Source organism: Tetrao urogallus (assembly GCF_951394365.1).
Source record: "Tetrao urogallus genome assembly, chromosome: 4".
Lineage (NCBI taxonomy): Eukaryota > Metazoa > Chordata > Aves > Galliformes > Phasianidae > Tetrao > Tetrao urogallus.
In genome coordinates, this window is record NC_136817.1 from 33,989,741 (window position 1) to 34,012,596 (window position 22,856).

A 22,856-nucleotide genomic window follows, 5' to 3' on the forward strand; every position below is an offset into this window, starting at 1 on the left:
TCACTGTTACTTAACAGTCTTTCACTATCTAAACAATCCCACTGTCTCCAACAGAAATATTCATGCACAAAATACAGAGAGCATAGTGAAGAACAGCTCTCGCCTAATATTTTAATCACTAAAATATCTAGATTATAAACACTTTTGGAGACTGCATCAAGTGGTTGATTCTGTTAAGCAGTGATAAATGATAACACCTCATTATTTTCAAAGCCAGATTTGTACTTCCATGGATTTTCTCACCAACATGCAGTGTATTTCAAACCATAAGCTTCAGAGAAATAAACCAATAAGGACTCAACAAGTTTAAATAAAAGCAATAAAAAAATTAAACCCTTAGGTATGTAACACTTGACAAATAATAAGACTATGTTGTTCCAAAAAAATAGGAACAAAAACTATTAATCTAATAATAAAATCTCACAGAAAGATTCTACCTTTAGGACAATACAGTAAACAATAGTGAATCTACTGACTCTAACCAATTGTGACAGAACTCTTTTTTCCTTACAAGACTAGTCTAATGCACACAAATTTTAAGATAAGTAATCACATACTGCAGACTCTATAATGTTTGCACAATAATTAGAGATACTAAAGATTAAAATTGAAAATATAAATCATGATAATACCTCTGCCTATCAGCCCAAGGTCCATAGTTGAAGTCTGTTCCTTTTCCACAAACAATGTCCAAACCCCAGCATGGTGGCAGATCCTGTAATTTGCTGTCTTCGTTGCTAGCTTCTCCATCATTACTTTCCTCTGTCTCCTCTGGTACAAGACCTACATTACATAATATAATAAAGAGATTATCAAATGAAGCTCCTTAAAATTAACATGAAAAATATCCACAAAGCACAGTACAATTAAATTGGGTTTTCCTTGTTTGGTTAGATGGGTTTTTTTTTTTAGACCATTGTAGTATGTAGGTATCAAGCCACAATTTGATATAGACTCTCATAAGAAGAGCAAGAAAATGACCCAAAGTCCTTGGGATATTCTCAAGTACTGGCTTCTAATGTAACTGAAATGTTTGCAAAAAAAGCAGTTTTATCTGCTAAGAATGTTTTTTACCAATTCAGGCCTTCATGCATCCACCTTCAGTTCTCAATCCTACTTACAAAGTTAGAATAAGTTTTAAAACAAAGATTTAACAAGAAAAAATATAATCTCCACAGATAACACAAGCAAATAAAGAGGAAAACCTTACAACAGTACACCCAGGATTACTAACAAAAGTTCGAGCAGTCATTCAGTATGACCCAAAATAGCCACCAATCTTCCACCAACACACATCACTGTTGAATTATGTTGTTGATTGTTGAATTATTGTCTTACCTTCTTTAAAGATTCAGGTTACACTTCAGTATAATCAAAATAAAACCTTTTGCAAACAACAAAAAAAGAAACCTCCAACAAAATAATATGGTAGTAAAATGCACTGGATTTAAAGTGAAAAGGACAGACACTACAGTAGTCAGACATCAACAATTAAATAACCTTTCAATAAAAACTAAAAAAATCAGTAATACATATTGACCATAAATTGTCTCCATCCCCAAACTACCTTTGGAAACCAAAATAATTTAAATTCACAGCTTCAAAAATAACCTTAGTATCAATATTCATTGGTTGCTTGGTGCATGTGAATTCAAGAAGGCACAGCTGACTTCCTGCATCTATTTAATACTCATCAATAAAACTTTTATTTCTACATGTACAGTTATTCTACCCTTGGGATTCCCTAGGCCTTCTAGATAGTCCAATCTAAACACCGACAAGAAAGTGGTTAAAAAGAAAGTGGTTAAAAAATCTCACATTCTCTTAAACATGATATTCATCAACTCCTTCCAATTTGTTTGTGTGGAATTTGGAGGGATTTTTTTTTTTTTTTTTTTTTTTAATTTTTCAGAAATCGGTGTGACTCTATTGCTTAAGAATGCTTTTTTCCCCACTTCAAAATACTGTATTTTTCCAGCATGAAAATAAATTACCCAACAATCCCAGACTACTAAAAATACAATCAACATTTTGCATCCCTTAAAACTTGATATTTAACACAAGGTACCTGGTTCATCCATGTAATAATAGATGTCAACATCATTGGACTGCATTACCACAAAACCTTCACCCATCAGTCTTGGTGGTCTGAAATGGAAAAAAAAAAAAAGTGCAAAGACTTGTTAAGTGTATTGAAAGAGTAACATAGGTCAGATTCACTCATAGCTTACAAGCAGTATGTACTAAAGAATCATCAATAACTCTCTATCAAACCATTCTAAAGAAGTATTTTTTTGAAAATATCTGTATAAGCCTACCAGAGATTTGTGCAAAACTCCAGGGTTTTCCATTTCAGAGGAATTGCAGGCAGTTGCCTATCTCAGTAAGGCCAATGAAAACCCTGCCATTTGAAGATTCCAAAGTATTGGAGCTTGAACAAAGCAAATGCCAGTTCTAACCCATAAGCAACATATTATACTCCTAGAAGTCTGCGGATTCCAAGAGATCGTAAAACATACTGAAAAGAAGCCTCATCATAAATTTACAGAGAACAGAAGGGGATATGCTTTGTGCAGTTCCTCAATATCCACACAGCAAGCACAAGCACTGATACACTTTTTTCCACATTTAAGCAGGTTGAAGAAAAGCCAGTTCTGAGCAGGAAACCACATGGATACATTAAAACCCATTTCCAGAAGTCCCTTAAGTGCAATTTGCTGTTATTGTTTGACCTTTGATGCCCATTAAGTTTCTGCTGAACAAAGAGACCTGCAGCACTGGAAATACGCTGTAAGGGGCCTCTGACCAAGAAAGTTTTATGGGAAAAACTCCAGCTTGATGCAATCTGAAGAAAGCAGCTCCACTTGTCTGTACCATGGCTGCTGGCAACTTAACTTCATATTGACCATAAGAGCCAGAGGCCATTTCATCTACTGCCCTTTGGTCCCATGACATTACAAGCAGGGCAGGGGGAACACATGTTGGGGTCCAGGCACATGGACACATAAGGCACACACCACACTCTGTCCCCATCTTGTTTGCTCTGAAGTGAAAAGTACAGGTTAATACTTCAGACAGTCTTGTTCCCTCCCTGCCATGCTGCGCTTCTGAGTCTATCTTCTACCTAAAGCTAAACATGCTTAAGAAAATAAGCAAGGAATGCTCTGGTCTTGTCTCCCTTTATCAAAAGCAGAAGTCATATTGCTAGGCAGTGTCAACCCTGAATTGCAGAAACTATTTGATTGTTACATCATTACTTCTATATAAAATAGCTAACTGCTTTAGTTATCTCACGCACTAAGATACAAGCTTTCTCTTGGCACAAAGACATTTCTCACGTGTCACAGCTACTAAAGCTCTACTTTCAATGCTTCTTCTCTATCAAGAATTCCTTTCTCCTTGTCCTACATCATGTTCTTTCACCTGCTAATAATTTCTTACTAAAATAGCACTCTGAACCAGAGGGACCAGCCGTCTTCAGCTCTTCAGTAATTAGACCATGAGTTTAAAAAAAAAAAAAAAAAAAAAACACAACAAAAACACTAAAAGCAAGCCCTCTTCTTGCTTAATAATGTTTCACTTGAAAGGATCTAAATACAAAATGCATGTAACATTTCTCCTAACACTAGTACACTCGCATACTACAGCCATTTGTTTACATTACCTCATACTAATTTAGAAAATATTTTATTGTAACAATAAAAAATATTATATTGTGACCATTGTATTTTTACTACAAGAGATGTCTTTTGCAATTTGCAGCCACTTCTGTACGTTTGCACTTCTTAATGAAAAGAAGAAAATCCAAAAATACATGGTGTAAGACTAATGGGGTAGAAGCATGCTGCTTATTGCACTGCACCTCATTTCAAACATAGTAAAGCTTGGAATATATGAGAGGCAGCAGACGAAGAGCCCATGTGCTGCTAGTCCTTCATAAGCAACTTAGTGGGAAATTTCAGATCAATTTTACTTTGAGAGTAATAGCAGCAGTGAAAGATGAAATACTTCCTATTCACTTTAATTTTCCAATTATTTCTTCTTTCTGTCTAAAATTGAATTGGCCTCCCTAGTGAGATGCAAATAGAGTAGGATCTGAAATAAAAAAGTTATTTAGCTGTCTGTGAATAGAAGTGGGAAGAGAAGTACTTAGATATATTTAAACAGTAATTCATGGAGAGAGCACAGTTCATTCTGCTCACACCCGCTGCATCTGAAAAGTGCATCTCTGTACAAGCAGGTCAAGCAGGTAGCATCAGCTTCTCCAACTGAGTGTACCACCAAGAGGGCGAGGGCTTCAAAAAGAAGGCCTCATCCAGCACTTTCCTTTATTGTTCTTTCTAAATCCTAGGATTTGGAGAGTTTACTTGGAAAAAAAAAGTGATGGAGGTGTTGAGGAGTCTGTAATAAATGACAGCCATTAAGTCTGCTTTTTGATGTTTGTATGGATTAGTCAGTCTGTTACAAATTTAATCATCACTTTATTGTTTTCTATTCAAACACTGCCTGAATGTTAAGACACACCGCTTAATGTTTAAGCCAAAAAAGCAGAAGAGGGCAGGCTCTCAAGATTCAAAAGCACTCCCATTTTGCAATGAACTGGGTCATTTATTGAATCTACACAGTAAATTAGGGCACATGTTTTCTGCACACATGCTATCCTTCAGCTATCGGGAGCTGCACGGCAACTGCATAAAAGAAAAACACTTTGCGGAAGCAGGAATAAAAAGCTAATAGTTCCAGTATCTTAATCCTATTTTGTTTTAATCTTGTTAGCTTGCTCTCAATATTAATTGAAGAAGTTTCCTTTGTCGTCATGTTCAAAGATTGAGATATTCTGCATACACCCACAGAGTGCAATCTGAAGTTAAAATACATAAAGGCACGTTATATAGTGGCAGCATCTGGCTGATACAAAGCTGATTAAAGTACAGACTAATGAAGTTTGTTTCCAAGTATTGTAATTCATTCTCTGGATACAGTTGTTTAGGAGCTATATGGATTGATATTATCATTAAACATAAAATCATACATGCAGTTGCCCAAGGATAGCATGTGTTATTTTTGTTGAGCAAATAATGTCTGCGACTCAAATAATGACTGAAATTCTGCAGCTTTGTCCAAATTATCTGTTGACTATACAGCACTGCAAGCATTGAATAATATAATGCAGAAAAATTCTGGCTATGAGATTCACACCATAGCAATAGGTTTTCATATAGTATACACATAAATGTCTTCTTGGTTGAAGTGCAATAAAACCTGAACCCTAGTATCAATTTTTTTCATGCAAGCAACCTACTTTTTTTCTTTGCCTTAGTATCTTCCAGTTTGTTAAAGCTGCATAATCCTGGCTGTCTACAAGCAGGACGCACAGAGGTAGAAAGGTCTGCCTTCAGAATATAACACAATTTCTACTACATCAGGTACCTTTTCCCTGCTTTTATTTTCAAATTTCTTAAAAATGTTTTCCAAATTATATGCAAACTACATCTACAGAACAAAACATCTCAACTATTGCACTTATCCTGAGACAGTATAGCTGTCAGAGCCTGAGCCCAGTTTTGCACACGCAGAGTGAAGAAAAATAACTGAATGCAGAACATTAACCATAGACCAGAATACCTTAAAAAAGAGTCTAGAATGTGATAGAAAAACAGTACTTTTCCCCATAAATGAAATTGTATCAATGTTTCAACATTTAAAAACTTCAGTGTGGTAGAAATGCCAATCATCTCAACACATTAAGAGAAGTCACAAATGCATTCAACTTTCTTTACTTCATTTTCTGATAATAAATTTAGAAATAATAAAGAATCTTAACAGAAACTTCAACAGAACTTACTCATCATTTTGAAGACCAACATATCTTGGACTTGGAACCAGCATGACTCTAACATTCTCCAATTTTCCTTTTACAATATGCATAAACTGATCAAGGTGGCTGGAAGGTGGCTTTGTGGTATATGTCAAAAAAGCATCATCGAAGTTAATGCAAAGTGTTTGTGGTTGATAATGATTCCCAAATGCCAAGCGACCCTAAATTAAGAAGATAACCAATTACTTCTAATGCATTGCATTTTCATATATATTTATTTATAATTCACCTGTAATAATACAGTTTAACCATTCCTAAGTAAATAAAGTCTGAATATCTGAATCTTAGCCATAACCTGTGCATAAATAAAATTTTGCCTTGCACATTCAAACTCCAAATGTTTTATTTCCTATTACAACAATAACAGTTTCTCTGTTTTTTGTGAAACAGCAGTAACCTTTAAACAGTATTTCAAAAACTAGTAAAAGATGCACAGAAACAAAAAATAATAAGAAGAATGCGTAACACCCATTACCTAGCTTAATTATTTTGTGACACTTTAAAAATCATTAAATCATTACAAGCCTAAGAAACATACTATTTCCCAAAATGGAAAATATGACTTTGTTTCTATGCGTGCCAGGAAGATCTACGACTGTGTAAGGAAAGTGGGGGGGGGGGAGGGGGGGAAGGGGAGGGGGTGATGTAATTCCAAAACTTACACAAAGCATGATGGAAAACAAAAAAATAACAAAGAACATTCAAGAAAAATGAGTTGCAAATCTATTTTTTTATGCATGTACTACTAAATAATTTCATTAACAGGGACATTTTTCCCACTTACCGTGCTCACATTGACTTTAATAACAGGAATGAGTGACCTCCATGAAGAAGAAGGGTCTTGAGATTCTGTTTTTACTTTTACACTGTGAAAAAAATGGTTTTTAATCATTCAGTCTTTTCTACAGAAAAACAAACCAAGCTTTTATTCTAGGGATCTTTACTGCACAGCTCTTTGAAAACACTTCTTCCCACAAGAGTACCTCCTCTAAGAAACCTGCTAGTTGCATACTGCAGACTCCACTAGAGCCTGGAAGAGCAACATGAAGCTTGTACATCTAGACCTCAGGTGCTGGTATACTGTGAGCTCACACAGGTAGAAAACAAGAAAACAAGTACATTGTCCTTGAGGAACTTGGGCTTTTTTCCAAATATGCTTCAAATTACCCTTTTAAGCCTTTGGTGTGTGATCTGTCACTTAGCAAATGCAGAAGTCCTTCATGTATGTGTCAGCAAGAGTGTAAACAACAAAATATGAAAAAAAAACTGGTTAGGAGATGCAACCCCTACCAAGACTCAGCACTATCACAGCACACTGCAAGCAGCCCACTACATAACTTAGGCCTACAGTTGAATACATAACACCACTACAAATAAGTTATGCAGAAGAACTCTCTCTATGCCCACACTTTGTTTTATAGAGTACCCAAAAAGAGGAATGAAATAGTTAAGGTTTGTATAACCACACACACACACACAGAAATCACTCAAGAATTGCTCTGAGTGTAAGACTCAAAAACCAGAATGTCCTCCCAATGTTACACAGATCCTAACATTTAATATCTTGAGGGATTATTACTTCTACTGAGCAACATCGTTATTATTCTGCAAGCATAATCCTTTTCAACACATCCTCCCTTTCCACAGTGCTTCAAATAGATTTTTCAACCCATCTCTGATGATTAAGCAAGGAGTATTGGGTTAGTTTGGCCTTTTTTTTTAAATTACTGTAGTGGGAAGACTGAGGAAAGGAAAAAGATTTAAACCGTCATGCTTGTCAGTGCAATTTCTCTCTCTCCTGTGCTTCAGCCATTTGGCCTTCAGAGCTTACGTTAAGAAAACATTACCCAATTAGTTCAGCACTTCATAGAACAAAGCATCAACAAAATAGCAAATAATAATGAATAATGATTTACCTTTCAAGATTGGTATGTGTTCTCTGCCTTCCATTCACTTGTGCTTTTTCATCATCTTTCTTGGCTGGAATTATTGTGGGATCCAAGCCAAATAGCTCTTGAAGTTGTCCATAAAGCTCAGAACGGTTGTACACATGAAATTCAAAGTCATTCACCATAATATACAGTCTTGTTTCTGCCTTCGGATCTAAATGAAGAATAGGAAAAAATTCCACATTCCATCTCAACATCCCCTTGCAAGATTTAGTTTTATAGATGTACAGACTTTGCTAAAACAATCTTCGTGGTAGTGAACAGCTACTGAACTTCATACTACATATGAAGAAGCAGTGAAAACCGCACAAAATAATTACGCTGTTTCAAGCAAATCAGTGAAACCTGGCAAATACAACAGCTGTACACAAAACATAAAATCTGAAGGCAATTCCTCAGGTCACAATGCAAAAATAAACCCAGAAAGGAGCTGTACAGAACTGTAAATGCAAGTTATTTGGCCTCATATATAAAAACAAATCAAAAACAAAACAAAACAAAAAAATCACTCGCAGCACTAAATCCTCACTGCCAAACTCTCCTTCCAGCAGTACTCAATACCAATCCGATCCCCAAAACCGAAAGATTTCCTACAAAGCTCTGCAGTACAGAAAGTCCACATTGAAAAGAAGCTTTCTTTTATTTAGAAACAGACAGCAAAAGCACACAGAACTAGGAAGCGGCATGTTTTATGCAATCAGTCAACATTTTCACAAATTTAAAATGTTAACTGCAGTATCAGCTTGGCTCTTTACTACTTAGAAGTAAGTTTATCTGCTACTTGCATGCAGAGATTTTTGTGACATACTTTGACATACTTTTGCCTTAGATAGTGTGGCCTAGTTATGTAGTTCATGTGAGGAAAAAAGCTCGCACAATTTCCCCCTAATTACCCAGTTGAAAGAATGCCCATTACACATTTACTCAAGAGACCTGAGCTGCTCTAAAATCTGATCTGGTCTTTGTAAGTCGAACATACCTTAGGAAACAGAAGCATTAATGTTTATTACAGCATTCACATGAAACTGAAGGTAGTATTTCCCACAAGACAGTAGAAATTAAGAAGTCAGAGCTAACACTGCTGCTGTGGTCAGTGTCAAGAGGAGAAACACTGCAGCCCATAGTGTATGCATGCGTCCAAGAGCTGAAGTTTAGAGACACTGACTTTATTGAATGCATTCCCTTCACTAATAAAACATATCTATCCCCTTATGTGCTGTATCTACACAACAAACTGTCCCAATAAGAGCAATCCATCCTTTGCCATAGTACATGAGGGGAAAGCACTTCTTGGTCTGGCAAATATGGGCGTACCAGCGGATTTTGTCTACCTAAGGCCTTGGACATTGTCTCCCATAAAGCACTTGGAGACAAGCTGTTGAGAAGATGAATAGACAGAGACATAGGCTGAAAACTGCCAGAATGGTTGGGCCCAGAGTATGATAATCAGTTGTGAGAAGACTACTTAGAGGCCAGTAACCAGCACCAGGGAGCCTGGGGGCAAATACTGGGTCCAGTCCTGCTTAAATTCATTAGCAATCCAGATCAGCAGGTCATGCTGCCATCCAGAGGAACCTCAACGAGAAATGCAGAGAAATGGGGCAAGAGGAACCTCATGAAGCTCCACATGGGGAAGTGTAAGGTCAGACATATGGGGACAAATGATCCCAAATACATTGGTGTATATTGGGAGCTATTCAGCTGAAAAGCCTTAGTGAAACCTTCGAGTACTTCATGATCCTTCACTAGCCTTGCCTTAATAAACAAAAAGAAAGGAAACATCTTCTAACGTCCTTAAATATGTCAGCATAAAAATACTATGAGGTCCCATCAAATCTACAATAACGAGACTTAAGTCAATCATCGCTATTAACAACTAATTCCCATTCCTGTTTCATGCAATTGTTAGAACTACCCAATGCTTCAGTTGTAGAACAATTATATACAAGACCAACAAAACACACACATACACACAAAAAGCCCAATATAAAAACACAAACTAATCATTACTGCTTATATCTAAGCCTTCAATAAATGTACACTTTTCAGGCAAAAAATCTTTAAAGACTTCAAGTTTGTGTTTCTGTAAGAATACAGTGGGGTTTCAAAATGCTTATTAGCCCAGATTCAGACTATGCATTTTCCAAACATTCCAAATAGGAATGTTTCACCTCTTGGCCTTAACGATGTGGTTTAGTATTTAGGCTTCGATTAATAGATTAAAAAGTATTGGGAAGAATATATTTCAATAGGCTGAGTCATCAATGATTTTAATTTTCAATTTAAAAATAAAATAATCTCTGCTAAGTAATTACAATGAAAAGTAAGCAAGGTTATTTTTCCTAGGAGGAACAGTATTTCTTTAAGAGAGTAATTTTTTTTGTTGTCAAACACAGAGATTTCTGACCTTCTCAATTACTTGGATTATTTGCCTGCTAATTAGGCAGGCTTAAGTACTAATAGTAATGATTAAAGCATTCAAAAACTGACAAGCAAAAATACCACCAAAGACAGGCAGTAAGAACAGCTGTGTCTAAGTTCATTTCATTTTCCATTCTTTGAACCACTAGAGAAATATGTTCTAACATTCAGAAGAAAAAAATTCTATGAATACCTGTTGCATGGTAACCTGTAGTTACAAGAACATAATTAACTTTAAAGGTTAGTTCTACTTTCTGAATTACTCATCTTACGGTATAAAGAACTTGAATCATGCATCTTATCATGCAATGCCTCAATACTTAAAAAAAATGAGCAACTTGCTCTAATTTATATCAGTATTTCGAAAGGTGTCTCTAATCTACTTGCATAACATGCACACACTACTCTTATCACTGTTGAGTTGGTACTGAATAAGCAACAGCTGTACAAACTTCCTGGCAAATCTAAGAGGCTTTAATTTGCACCATCAGAGGCCACTTCCAAAGGAGAGAGGCAGAGGGGGAGAAAGGCCCTCCAAAGTTCATTTCAAAGTTAAGTTCAATTAGTGCCCTCCTCAGTGGCATACAAATGCTATTTCTGTACCCCCTTGAACTAGCAATGGAACTGTGATGCTTCAAAAGTCAAGGCAGCACTTGAGACATCCATCCAACTAGATTCTAATCCTATAAATGTCTAAGAATACGTCACAGGGTTGTTTGTGTTTTCTCAAAGTGTATTCTGCAGACGGAATCAATCTCTTCTACTCAGTGTTATTCCTCCATCATCAGTTGTGGATAAGAAAGAAAAATAAATGTGTTTTTCCTCACTTCCTCACTTCTAGGACCACAGATATCAGCAAGACAAGTTATCAACTACTGACCATCCCTTATCGTAACTTTATACTAAAATACTGACACAATAGCAAATCTTGAAAACTAAAATCAGTTCAGAACAAGAGTCTCTATTTATCATGGTTATAAACCTCAGTACAGAGTCAATTGTGCTCAGACTACAGCTAATGAAGGCTACTATTAAGATTAATCATATTTGTCTTGAGAAGGTTGAGTCCTTGATTATAAATCCTGTATTTATTTTATTGTGTTAATATCAACGAACCAGCTTAAAGAACTTCCTGATGTTTCAACATAACCCAGGTACATATTAACAAATCAACAACTTGCACGCAATTGTGCAAAGGAAGTACTTTCATGAAGACAACATGTAAACTGAACTCAAAGTTGGAAGCCCTTCTGAGATGCTTACCATGCTGCTTCTGTTTAGGGTTGTACATCTTCCACCAGCGAAATATGATAAATCCATCTTGGATTCTAAATTAAAGTAGATAAAACAGGAATTAAAAGATTAATCACCCAAAATTCTTTCAGCAGCTTCTTGACATGCTGCCTTATGCACTGCAGAGATTTGCAGTTTCAATAGTGAACAAGCAGTATCAAAGGATAAAGAAATTAATGTCTCACAGTATAATATTACACAATTACCCTATTAGTCGAAGTTGTACAGAACTCTACAGCCATTGTCTACTCAATATTTTCCAACTTTTATGATTAGAAAAAAAACATTATGAACTATTTGCTAGACAGCAGTTCACGAAACAAATTATTCTCAGTTCCAGTATTAAGACAAACTACTTGGCCAAAATGAATCTTCAAGACATAAGAGCAGAAGCATGGAGTGAAAAGAGATTATTAAAAAATAGTTTTCTTCAAACTCTAGAATATTTTAATTTACAAATATGAAGGACAACTATAATCTTATCCAGCACACTGTTTCAACTGATAATGCTCAAACAGAAAATCAGCAAACAACATGTCCATTTCTAACAATGTCAAAATACTACCACCAAAAGAGTCTGCTTATTTTTAAAATTTGTAAATATCCATATTACTCATTGGTAAAATGGCATTTTAATTACTTAGATATACATTAGAACAATGACTCCCTTGGAAATCTGTACCTGATAGACATGTCTTCTGTGATGAAATAGATTTCACGAACCATGACTTTTCCAGACAGCACAGAGAACGAAAAGGAACCTAACGTGAAAGAGATCACAGGCATTAGCCTCAACTTGTTGACACTTTATGTTCTGTACGAGAAGAATGCAGTGTTCAATTATCTGAACTGTGTTTGCTATCTTGAGCTTTCCCTTCAAAAAGGCATCAACTTTCAGAGGAGAAGCTCAGAATATGTAAGACAAAAAGTACACAGCTCTAAGAGCTGCCAGATTCGGCACCGTCCACGAATACAGCAGACCACCAGAGAGACATCTGTCACTCAGGGATGCCTACATGCCTTGAAAAGCTTAGGAGACAGTTTAAGGAAGATATTTTGAACGTTTTTACTATGAAGCCACTGTATGCAAGACTTTAATTAGGGAAACAAAGATTCTCGCCTGAAGAATTTTTCGTATCTTAAATGGCTATCAAGTTTTCAGTGCAATTGCAGTGACAAATTGTGTTTACAGCAGAAAAGGATTAATAAATACAAAAAGACCAGAAGGCAAAGCAATAGCCTATATTTTTCCTAATGCTTTTCACTCCAGTCACACATAGTTAAGTAAACCATGACTTTTTAAGACAAAACAAAAAACAACAAAAAACTCTGTCACATTAATAGATTGAATGTAAGCTGTTAATCATGGGAATTTAATGCTCTTCCTACTGATTAAGTTCATGAAGAATGCCATATATTTTGACAGCTATGTCCAGTTGTCTTTACTTAATAGTAATTTCACACACAAATTTTAATAAAAGCTTATAGCAGTCGGTAAGATTTTCTGTATCGTGTTAAAAAAACTCAGATTTGAAAATGGTTCAGATTACAGTTCTTAAAGTCTTGAGGCCGCACTGAGATAGTCTCTGTGGCAGATGGGTATGTGTAAGGTTGTTTTCTCTTGTTTTATTTTAAATTTTCACAATATTTATGATCAATAGTTGCACTAAAAGTCCACAACTAAAATAGTCATTCCAGAAAGCAGAGAGAGAAAGGCATGGAGAAATAAATGAAAGGAAGTTAAAAGTGCAATCAGAGTGAGGTTGTGGGCTACAGCCCTTTGTCTAAGTATCAGATATTTCTGAAATGTGGGTGAGTGCCCAAGTGATTTGTACTGACCTTATTCAAAAGTATTTTAAATTTTATTTATTTATTTAAGTTAATGGATTTTGATGGGAATGTTCTAGCTAGCATAAATTCAAGATAAGGTGTTCCTAGTACAGATTAATATCATTTAGTTGTTCTGATAGCTTCTTTGGAAAGCAAGGACACTGCTATAACAAGGGAGTCAAGGCTTGAGCATGCTTCTTCAAGCCTCCTAGCAGCTGCTACCCATGCTTCAAATGCTGTATAACCACCCCTAGAGGCACAGGAGAGCAGAAAACTGTTGCCCCTTAAAATCAAACCAGCAGGCTAATTCAAGCAGACCCTGGGCTCATACCAGCCTTTTCCTTTCAGAGAAACTGATTATTATGATTGCAGGCTTTTGAAAAGGGTAATAGAAACTGTCCAGATTTTATGTTCATAAAAGTATAAAGCCTAAAACAGACAATATAATGTCATCAAGTGAATGTTAATATAAAATAAGATATCCATGAACAATTAGGAAATGAAACAACATTTCATCACAGAATGGCTCAAGTTGGAATGAAACCTCCTTATGGGAGGCTCAAATTCCAACCCCCTGCCAAGGGGTTTCTAACTACATTTCAAGCACAATATTGAACTTTTTTTTTTAAAAAAAATAAAAATAAAAAATAAATCCATGCTGATCCCTTACCATGGGAGTACTTTGATTTTAGCTACAACTGGTTTTTAGCATACCAAAGTATAATAAAAAGCTGTAAATGAACATGTAACAGCATTAATGTAATCATAACTTACCAATATGGATGTAGCCATGCTTGTATAGTCTGTTAAGAACCAATGTTAAGATTAGTCCAATGTTCCGGGAATTATAATAAGTCAGGTAGATAATCCATCCGCAAGACAATATTGTCGCTGTTGAAAGATTAAATGAATTAAAATATTTTTAAAGTACACTGACCTGGATAAAAACCTATTAAGACTAAAAAACTCCTATCTATTAAAACTATACAGCATAATGTTCTTCCTACAATTTAAAAAAAAAATAAATTGATATTGATGGAACATTTAGATGGGTGTTTTCAGTTGAAAAGTGTGAAAAGAGGAAAAATAGGGAAATAGGAAGCTCAGAAAAGCATAGATTCTTCACTGCTCATCCATTACCTAGTTTGAAAAACTGGCCTATTGAGCCTCCGCTACAGGAACCATATGTTTCACTATCATTTCTTGTCATCCACTAAGCTAAATTTCATAGATCACACAATAACTGGCATTATTCCACACAATCACTTATTTTAACATTCTCAAAACGACCCACAGAAGCCATACTATGTTCCTTTTCCAGACCATGAATTCTAACTTAAATTTCCTGAACATTGAAAATGTTACTATGAAATCCAAAATTATTTCCTACATTCTTGTAGCCTGAGAAAAATAGACTAGTCTTTGGCTTAGCAGAAAGCTGGCATCAGTTCAAATGCGAACTGTTACAGGAGGTTAAAAAAAAAAAGAAAAAAAGAAAAAAAGAAACAGCAGTCAAGTGAAAAACATGTTAAAACAAAAAGAACAGAACAGAACAGAACAGAATTAGGTCTGTTAATCCCCAAAGTAATTTTTACTTTAGTTGATTAAGAGCTGGTAACCTATTTCTAACTCCAAGGGTTCTCAAAGATTCCAGAAGGACAAACCCAGAAGGAATGCAGCTGCCAGAGAACAGACTACTTCTAACTCGCACTTGATAATTACCAATCTCCTTCGTCTGAAGCAGAGTAGCAAATCGAGCAATACTTGCATTTAAAGTATCCCTATTAATTACACTAACTGACCTCTGTAACAGAAGTTTTCCACTTGTATGTACTTCATATTTAGCTCAGATTTATTGTTCTTTTTATGGGAAAACTGAAGTGCAGAAAAACATCTGGGTGTGCCTTCACTCTGAAGAGACTTCAGGTGGTTAACAAAAAAGATTTAAAAAACACCTCCAATTTTTTGCAACTGGATGCTCCACTGCTTTGTAACAATTCCTGTGCTTTGTTGAACAATGAGGAAAAGACAGAAGAGAAAGACTTGCATGACTTTGTCTTTTCCTCACTGGAAGATGGATCCAATATGACCAAAAGTCAAGTAGCTCATACACCCAGGCAAGATGCTTGACATACAGAGCAAGTTGAATCTCAGATTTTGCACAGATGCTTGCATGAAAACATGGAATGCAGGGTGAAAACTAAATTACTGAAAAGAAATTACTGTTGGCATTCAGTGAAGGCACACACCATGGATAGCATTTACCTCACCTTGCTTTTAAATGAGTAAGCTCCTCACTGCCGCTCCTTTGGCAGTACAGGGAGAAAGGTGGCATGACTCACACTCAAGAGGGTCTCATTCCAGTCATAACATTTAATTTGAGATTAAAGTTCAACTAGACACTTAACTTAAAGCCAAGAATGTCAAGGTGACATTCTGGGAAAAAAAAAATTAAAGAAAAAAATCAGCAAACTAAGAGTTTCCAGGTGCTATGGTCCTAATCCATGGTCTTTGCCACCAGCCTCACATCTGCCCTGGATTTTACTCCTTTTCTTTCCTCTCAACAAATTTTGTCTCTGCTACTAAATGACAGATCCTGTAAGTTACACTATTCTCATCATTATATTCCATTATTTTAAAAGCCTCTTTGCTTAAGTTACATTTTGGAAATTACATCTGGAACAGCTTACTATATCAAACTTTTTTTTTAAATTATTCTAGAATTGAGCAACAACTCTTTGAAGAACATGTTCATTTGTAAAATTCAGCACCTCTTTTACTGTTTCAGGTATCAAGTGAAGAACTTATCAAGTGAAGATAAATTACTGACTTTTTTTTTTTTGTTCTGTTGTAACAAGGTGCCACGGGTCAGCATATTAAAAACAGAGGATGGCTGGTTGCAGCTGGGTTGGTTAATAAACATTACTTTAATGTCTTTGCATCCAAACCTCACATAAACAGGAGGCTACCAGGATTTTGTTTCTGTCATTGCTTTCAGAATTCTAGGCAGCTTCTTAGAAATAAAGAGATCAGCAGCCCCTCAATACTATATAATTTTACCCAGGTCTATCTGTCCTTAGAAAAAGAGAACAGACCAGATAATTTCTTGAAGTTTCACACACTCTTCTTTGAAACATACAAACAAGTAAGAAAGCTAAACAAAGCCTTTGGTTTAACTTGTACAGAATAAAGAATTGTACAGATGTACTGAATTGTTTATATTCTACATACTTCCCAAGTAGTATTCCTAATAGTTTGCTTCCACTGTGAAGAGTGAAAAATCAGAGAAAGAAAAAAATTCTGCTGACTGCCATTGACTTCTATACTAGGCGAACAACCTGAGCATATCTAGGTTTCATTTAAAGGTTCTGGAGACGAATTTCACAAATCAGTTCCATACCCATCTTTTGTTTTATCATAAGCAACTGTCAGCATGGTGACTTCTGCTATTTTCATCTTGATTACACTTAAAATTTTATACTGAGTGAAAACTTTCCACTTCAGCGTATTGAAAGAGAAACGATTAACATTCAGAACGCATCCTCAGCTAATCTGCCTATGTCCAAGTCATTCAACTGGGTCTACTGAAAGATAATTCCAGTGCATCAATAGCCAACAGATATGCTTCAAATCCTCAAAAGTCGAAAAAAGAAAGGTATCTTTCCCTCTGCTGCTTTTTGCTCCAGATCCAAAAACAAGGGCTGAAAAGATGGTAGTATCTGTCTCTGGACAAGTCCAAATCCATCCTACGCATCCAGTATTCTCATTCTGATCTGAGTACAACTCAATCATTATTTTGCTCTCCCTACCCACTCACTCACAGATTCAGAGAATAAGAGTAGCTGCACACAAATATAAAAAAACAACAGCAGGAATGTAATGAAGACTAACATTCCTAAGTCAGGAACTTTAAAAACAAAAGAACAACAAAAAAAACAATCTACAATTGAGTATGTAATGCTTACATGCTTACCGTGACAAGCAATTTAATCTAAAAGTTATTTCATTAAGCACAAGAGTTTTTATATCTTTATTCAAACTATGTACACTGTATCAAATAGCAGCTACCGACATATTTGTGCTACAACACTAATCCTGTTATTGTGTTGCAGGTTATCAACAGCTTAATCTGGTGTTAGAGGAAATTTATTCTGTGGACAGGAATTCTCACTGAGCTCTTATTTTCCAGCACTTGTTGAGCACTGTGCACAGGGCACACTGGATTCAGTTTCCATACATCTCAGCAGGATGATGCTGTACATCACTTAATAGTCATATGACAAGTAAGAATCTATTTTCAATGCGTTGATGTCTTTTGGCCAGATATCAACGTTTTGAGAAGCGTGTTTAAAAGTACACCAAAAAAAAAAAACACCCAACCAACCATTTAACCAAAACAACATAAATTCACCTTACCTACTAACAGCCAAACAACATTGGAGTCGTGTTCTGTTAAGAAGTCTTCCAACTGTGTGATACTTGGGACAAAGCTATCATTTTTTCTTTGATCCATTGCTAAATTGTCTTTGCACCACCACCTATAGAACTGAAGGGGAAGCAAAAAAAAAAAAAAAAAAAAAAAAAAATTAAAAATTAGTTCTCAGTACATTACACTGTGGAGAAAATTAAGTACGTGCCATATTAAACAGTCTGTAACAGCCCGCTTCACAAAAACATGAATTTGCTTTATTCCTTCAATGGCATCTTTGTGAAATTCTTTCTTCTTCTCTAGATCAGAAACACAGAGCAGAAGACTGCTGTCTGCTGAAACAGTTTCCAGACAGGTGCCTACCTAAACCAGATTACAGATCAACAATATCCCAGACTATGCTCTCTAAATTTAGTAGCCTGACTGCCCCTACAGCACATAATAGAAACAAGTTGATACAACTCTTGCACCGCAGCACTGAGTCAAACAGCAACAGAACATACAAATAAAGTAGGACTGTGCTAGAATGTTCAAATGCCTAACAAGATACCAAGACAAAGCACACACTTGATATTCACTCAGTAGAAATTTGCTTTCTAAGATGTTCCTTCCAGACAGGCAGCAGTTGCAGCTCATTACAAGGGAATTGCCCTCAGTCCTAACTCCCCAATAACTCATGTATTCCATACTTATTTTTAAATGCAGAACGGAAACCAGATTATTTGAAAGCAAAAAGGATACGTGCTATTTCTGGAAGAGATGAACCACTCTCTAAAGGCTACTTTAGTTCAAATCTCTATTCACGCACTCATGCATTTTATAAACTTATTCCTGATTTTTGTGGGTGACACAGGAGAAAAAAAGAAGGCAGTTCTCTGTACCAGCAAAGAAGTCATCATAGCCCAGAACAACGATTCACAAGTTCAGTTTTCAGCTACTGAGCAAACAGAGACCAATCAAAGCATTTGCTTACATTTGATTGTTTCCTTCAGTAACTAAGCAGGGAAAACTGATTTCCTTCTATACATAAGAAAGTATGTGTTTATGTCAGCATATGGAAGCATCAGGTTGTTTATGGGTATGTGTAGAAGCCCAAAGGTTGAAAGGCAGCTGAACTTGATAGGAGGCTTTCATTCCTCACGTGAGCTGCATTAAGCCAAAATCTAATTCAGAAAAGCAACAAGTATGACCACCTGTTCTGAAGAGGCATCAAAGAAGTACAGCTACCTCCTCTGAGAAGCAGAGGCCACACAGATCTCTAACCACGTATCTTCTCCCTGGGCAGTACAAATGCAATCACACACGTACGCAAAAATTCAGGTGGAGATGAAGACCAATGCAGCACAGGATTGCACAGAGGTATCAGTACTCAACAGAGCTCTGCCTACAGCTCGAGGCAGCTGCCATTTGGCATCCTACAAACACTGCAATGTGCACTCAGCCGGCGGCGCAGACTCTGCATCCCCGAAGAAAAGAAAGGCTCAAGGCTGCACTCCCAACTAATCAAGAGTGACCAAAACTTTCCACAACCTATTAATCCAGCATGCCCACTAATTCCCTTGCTTCACAATGGATTTGCATTAGTCACTGTAAAAACTGACTACACAGCGTTGCTGTTACACAAAGCGTAGAAAACCAGTCCTTCTGATCTTACGCCTTTATTCAAGCCACCCATAAATCACCCTGCAACTGGGTTATATTAATTAAGCATGATTAACAGGGAGTTGCTCAACTCAATAGCATTTGTAATCACACGGCAGTATTTTTCTTGCATTAGTTTCATTTGAAGCTTTCTCCCTTGGACATAAGCTGTCAAGCCTTCTTACTGAGAAATAATTCTTCCCTTTTTTAAACACCCTCCAGCTCCTGGCAGCCAGTCTTGCTGTCAGCATTCAGCCTTCAAGAGAAAAAGATTTTTTCTGTGTGAAGTCTCCTACACCTTCCATCCAGAGCAAAAGAACATAAGTAGCACATCATCTTTGAAAAGGCAGAAGGACTAATATTTATCCAGACTGTCCTGTGGTATCCACACCATCTCTCAGTAATAGAATTTGAGAACAAAGCATGGAAGTTGGAAATACTCGCTTTCAACACATTTGTTTCTCTCCTAGCTCTAAAAATACAGTACCTTGGAACTACGATCTGCTGGTGAGGAACTCTGCAACAAGGGGCTCAAGAAAAAAACAGGGATCTCCTACAAATTGTTCAGTGGAGAGCCACAAAGATGATAAAGGCCTGGAGCATCTCCTGTATGAGGTAAGGCTGAGTAACCTGGGTCTGTTCAGTGTGGGGAAAGAAGACCTAGGGGGAATCTGATAAATATTTATAAATATCAAAAGGGAGGTGGGAGGCAAATGGATGAGGCCTGGCTTTTTCCAGTGGCACAAAGGGACAGGACAAAGAGTAATGGCCTAAAACTTGAACACAGGAAACTCCATACAAGCATGCAGAAGATTTTCCTTACAGTACAAGTGACAGAGCACTGGAACAGGTTGACAGAGCCCAGACAGGTTGTGGAGTCTCCCCTATGGAGATATCAAGACCCGTCTGGACACCTACCTGTGGGACCTGCTGTAGGGTCCCTGTTTTTGCAGGGGAATTGGACTCAGTCATCTCTTAAGGTTCCCTCTAACTCCTGCAATTCTGTGATATGAGCCTATGGTCTGAAATAAAGAACAAGTACAGCCCCACTAACAAACACTAGCAATTTGTTCACATCTTCTGATAAGAAGGAACAGAATGGGGAGGAAAGAACATGAAAATAATAAGCAAAAAACACACTGCAAAAAAGAAATTCCACCACCAGACACTGCTGGCAGGAGTGGTGACAAAGAAGCCACTAACTAGCTTCCTCACAAACAGAGATAAGCAGAATGACTCAAAACCATTTCTTAAAAAGAAGTCCTTGTTTTAGAAGAGCTGTTACAATGACTAATTAAATCACATAATGGCACTGTAATTTGCTGTAAGACATTCACAATACCTTAATGAAAACCCCATCATAATGGAAGACACACTACAGGCTGCCTTCAGGAGCCTTGGGTCTGTGAATGGCAGAAGAACTGGAGAAACTGATGAACACACTGCAGCATGGAGTCAAAAGAAAACCTTTTTTTCCTCCCTTACTGCAAAAATTAACCAAATTCTACTCTTTTGATCAAGACCACAGTAGAAGCATTGCCAAATAATAAGGACCACCTTAACAGACAACACTAAGCCTCCAAGAATTTTTTAAAAACTACCATTGAAATTCCTAGCAATTCAGGAAATCGCACATTTCCTAAAATACTTCCAAAGAAACAAAGCCAACAATACATGATACAGAGTCAGGATACTCAAAATGGTTATGGCCCTAACACAAGTCAGAGACTGGAAGCCATAGGATTTGATACTACCTATTCAGAGTACACATTCATCATTTTCTGTCATCACTACCCCAACCATAAGCTGGATATCCTTGTAAGTTTTCTGAATAACATTTGCAACTCACACGCAACTAAGCCCAGCAGCCCTCTGTCAGACATCAGTGCGAGTTTTGGAGCTGCACGCTGATGCATTACCACACTGACCTCATCTGAGACCCTTGAGGGGGGAGCTACATGGTGGTAGAAGTGCTGGTGTCCAGAACAGGCAGCACTGCACTGGATGCATGTGGATCTCAGGGGCACAGGTGTTCATTTCGATTACAAAGCAATTCCACCTATATGGATTAGCTTAACACATCCCTGTGCACTTATATGGCAAAGGAGGACAGACAGGTGGGATAAGGACCACCAGCAGCATCAAGAGGAAGTGGTGTAGTCTTCTGGGAACACATAGCAGCCGCTGTCAACGTCCAGCTGTTACATGCATTCTTAAGGCCAAAGTCACTTTGCAGTCCAACAAGAGTGCAACCCAACTGCTGCACTTCGTGGGAGCATTAACCAATTTCTTGGTGTATCTGTAGTTTAAATGTGAACTGCTAGGGCACTACTGTGCAGGAGCAGTGTGCTTTCCAGAGCTCTGGGAGGCATGAGGCTAGGTGGGAAGAGACTCTTACAGCCTGCCAGCACCAGGCAGAAAACAGCAACAAGGAAGGAAGACCTACACATAGACATGTACCTCTTCTGCATTTATTTACAGCATTTTATCAAGGTGTCCACTGTCTTGTGATGCTCTCAATAAACAAAGAATGCTCCAGAACCACAACAACACACTTTTTTTTTCTTTTAATTTAAACACATCTTCACTATTCAGTACATCACTAGTAGCTTTAATGACTGCATGCCATGTTAACACATACAATAAGCTTATTAAGTTCCTCCTCAGAGGACAAAAAGAGAAGAGGCAGAGTCTGGAGGCACCAAAGTGGAAGAATCACAGTACTTGTTGTCACAGCAGTCCTTTAAGGTGTCGTGCAGTCATCTGCCCACAGATGAGATGTGTGGAACATGGGCAGACAGAAGGCCAAAGTTTTGTTTGTGATGGCACACTGAAACACTGGGGTCTTCTTCCCATGTGCATTTTTAGATCCAGCTGCAGATGTGAGGCTTCCCTGTTTCTTCAGATCTACTACTCCTGGTCAGAAGAGCATTATTTGTAGGAGAAACATGCACCTAACAGACTTAACAAAATTAATTACTTAAGCCACAGATTATTCAATTTTTCTCAGTACTAAAAAGATGTAAGTGACGGAAAAATTGAGGTAAGTAATCTTGCAGTCCTGAGGGAATGCACCTCATTTCCAGCCCGCATCCAGTATTCCAAACCTGACTGAACTTCCACAGCAAATACACCATTCCTAAGAAGCCAATCTCTCAGAAGCAGCCACATCAACTACCCATAAACATACTTCAGTTACACCAAATCAGTAAACTAGATTAACCACAGCCTGACATGCTTGCTCTTAACCCCAAGACAAACCTCTGCTTGAACAACATCATTAAAAGCGTACAGAAAACATGCATAGCTAAGAATTGACTCCCAAAAAGTGAGACAGAAGCCCACTCAAAAGCTGGACTGGAAAGGCAAAAACAGAAAAACACAAAAAAAGAAGCCCAAATCCAACAGCCTTGAT

The 22,856-nt window shown here is 37.1% G+C and overlaps 1 protein-coding gene across 1 annotated transcript in view; it reads right to left on the bottom strand.

Moving 5' to 3' along the window:
* BLTP1 (bridge-like lipid transfer protein family member 1) overlaps window positions 1-17,884 on the bottom strand; it is a gene marked incomplete at both ends in the record, with an annotated part of 100,945 nt that extends 83,061 nt beyond the window's left edge. The window contains 9 exons of the mRNA XM_079534613.1: window positions 633-783; window positions 2,069-2,148; window positions 5,846-6,039; window positions 6,663-6,744; window positions 7,795-7,981; window positions 11,512-11,576; window positions 12,224-12,302; window positions 14,146-14,262; window positions 17,788-17,884. Of these exons, the coding sequence (XP_079390739.1) occupies window positions 633-783; window positions 2,069-2,148; window positions 5,846-6,039; window positions 6,663-6,744; window positions 7,795-7,981; window positions 11,512-11,576; window positions 12,224-12,302; window positions 14,146-14,262; window positions 17,788-17,884 (1,052 nt within the window). The remainder of the gene's footprint in view (window positions 1-632; window positions 784-2,068; window positions 2,149-5,845; window positions 6,040-6,662; window positions 6,745-7,794; window positions 7,982-11,511; window positions 11,577-12,223; window positions 12,303-14,145; window positions 14,263-17,787) is intronic.
* Between the last annotated feature and the right edge of the window lie 4,972 nt (window positions 17,885-22,856).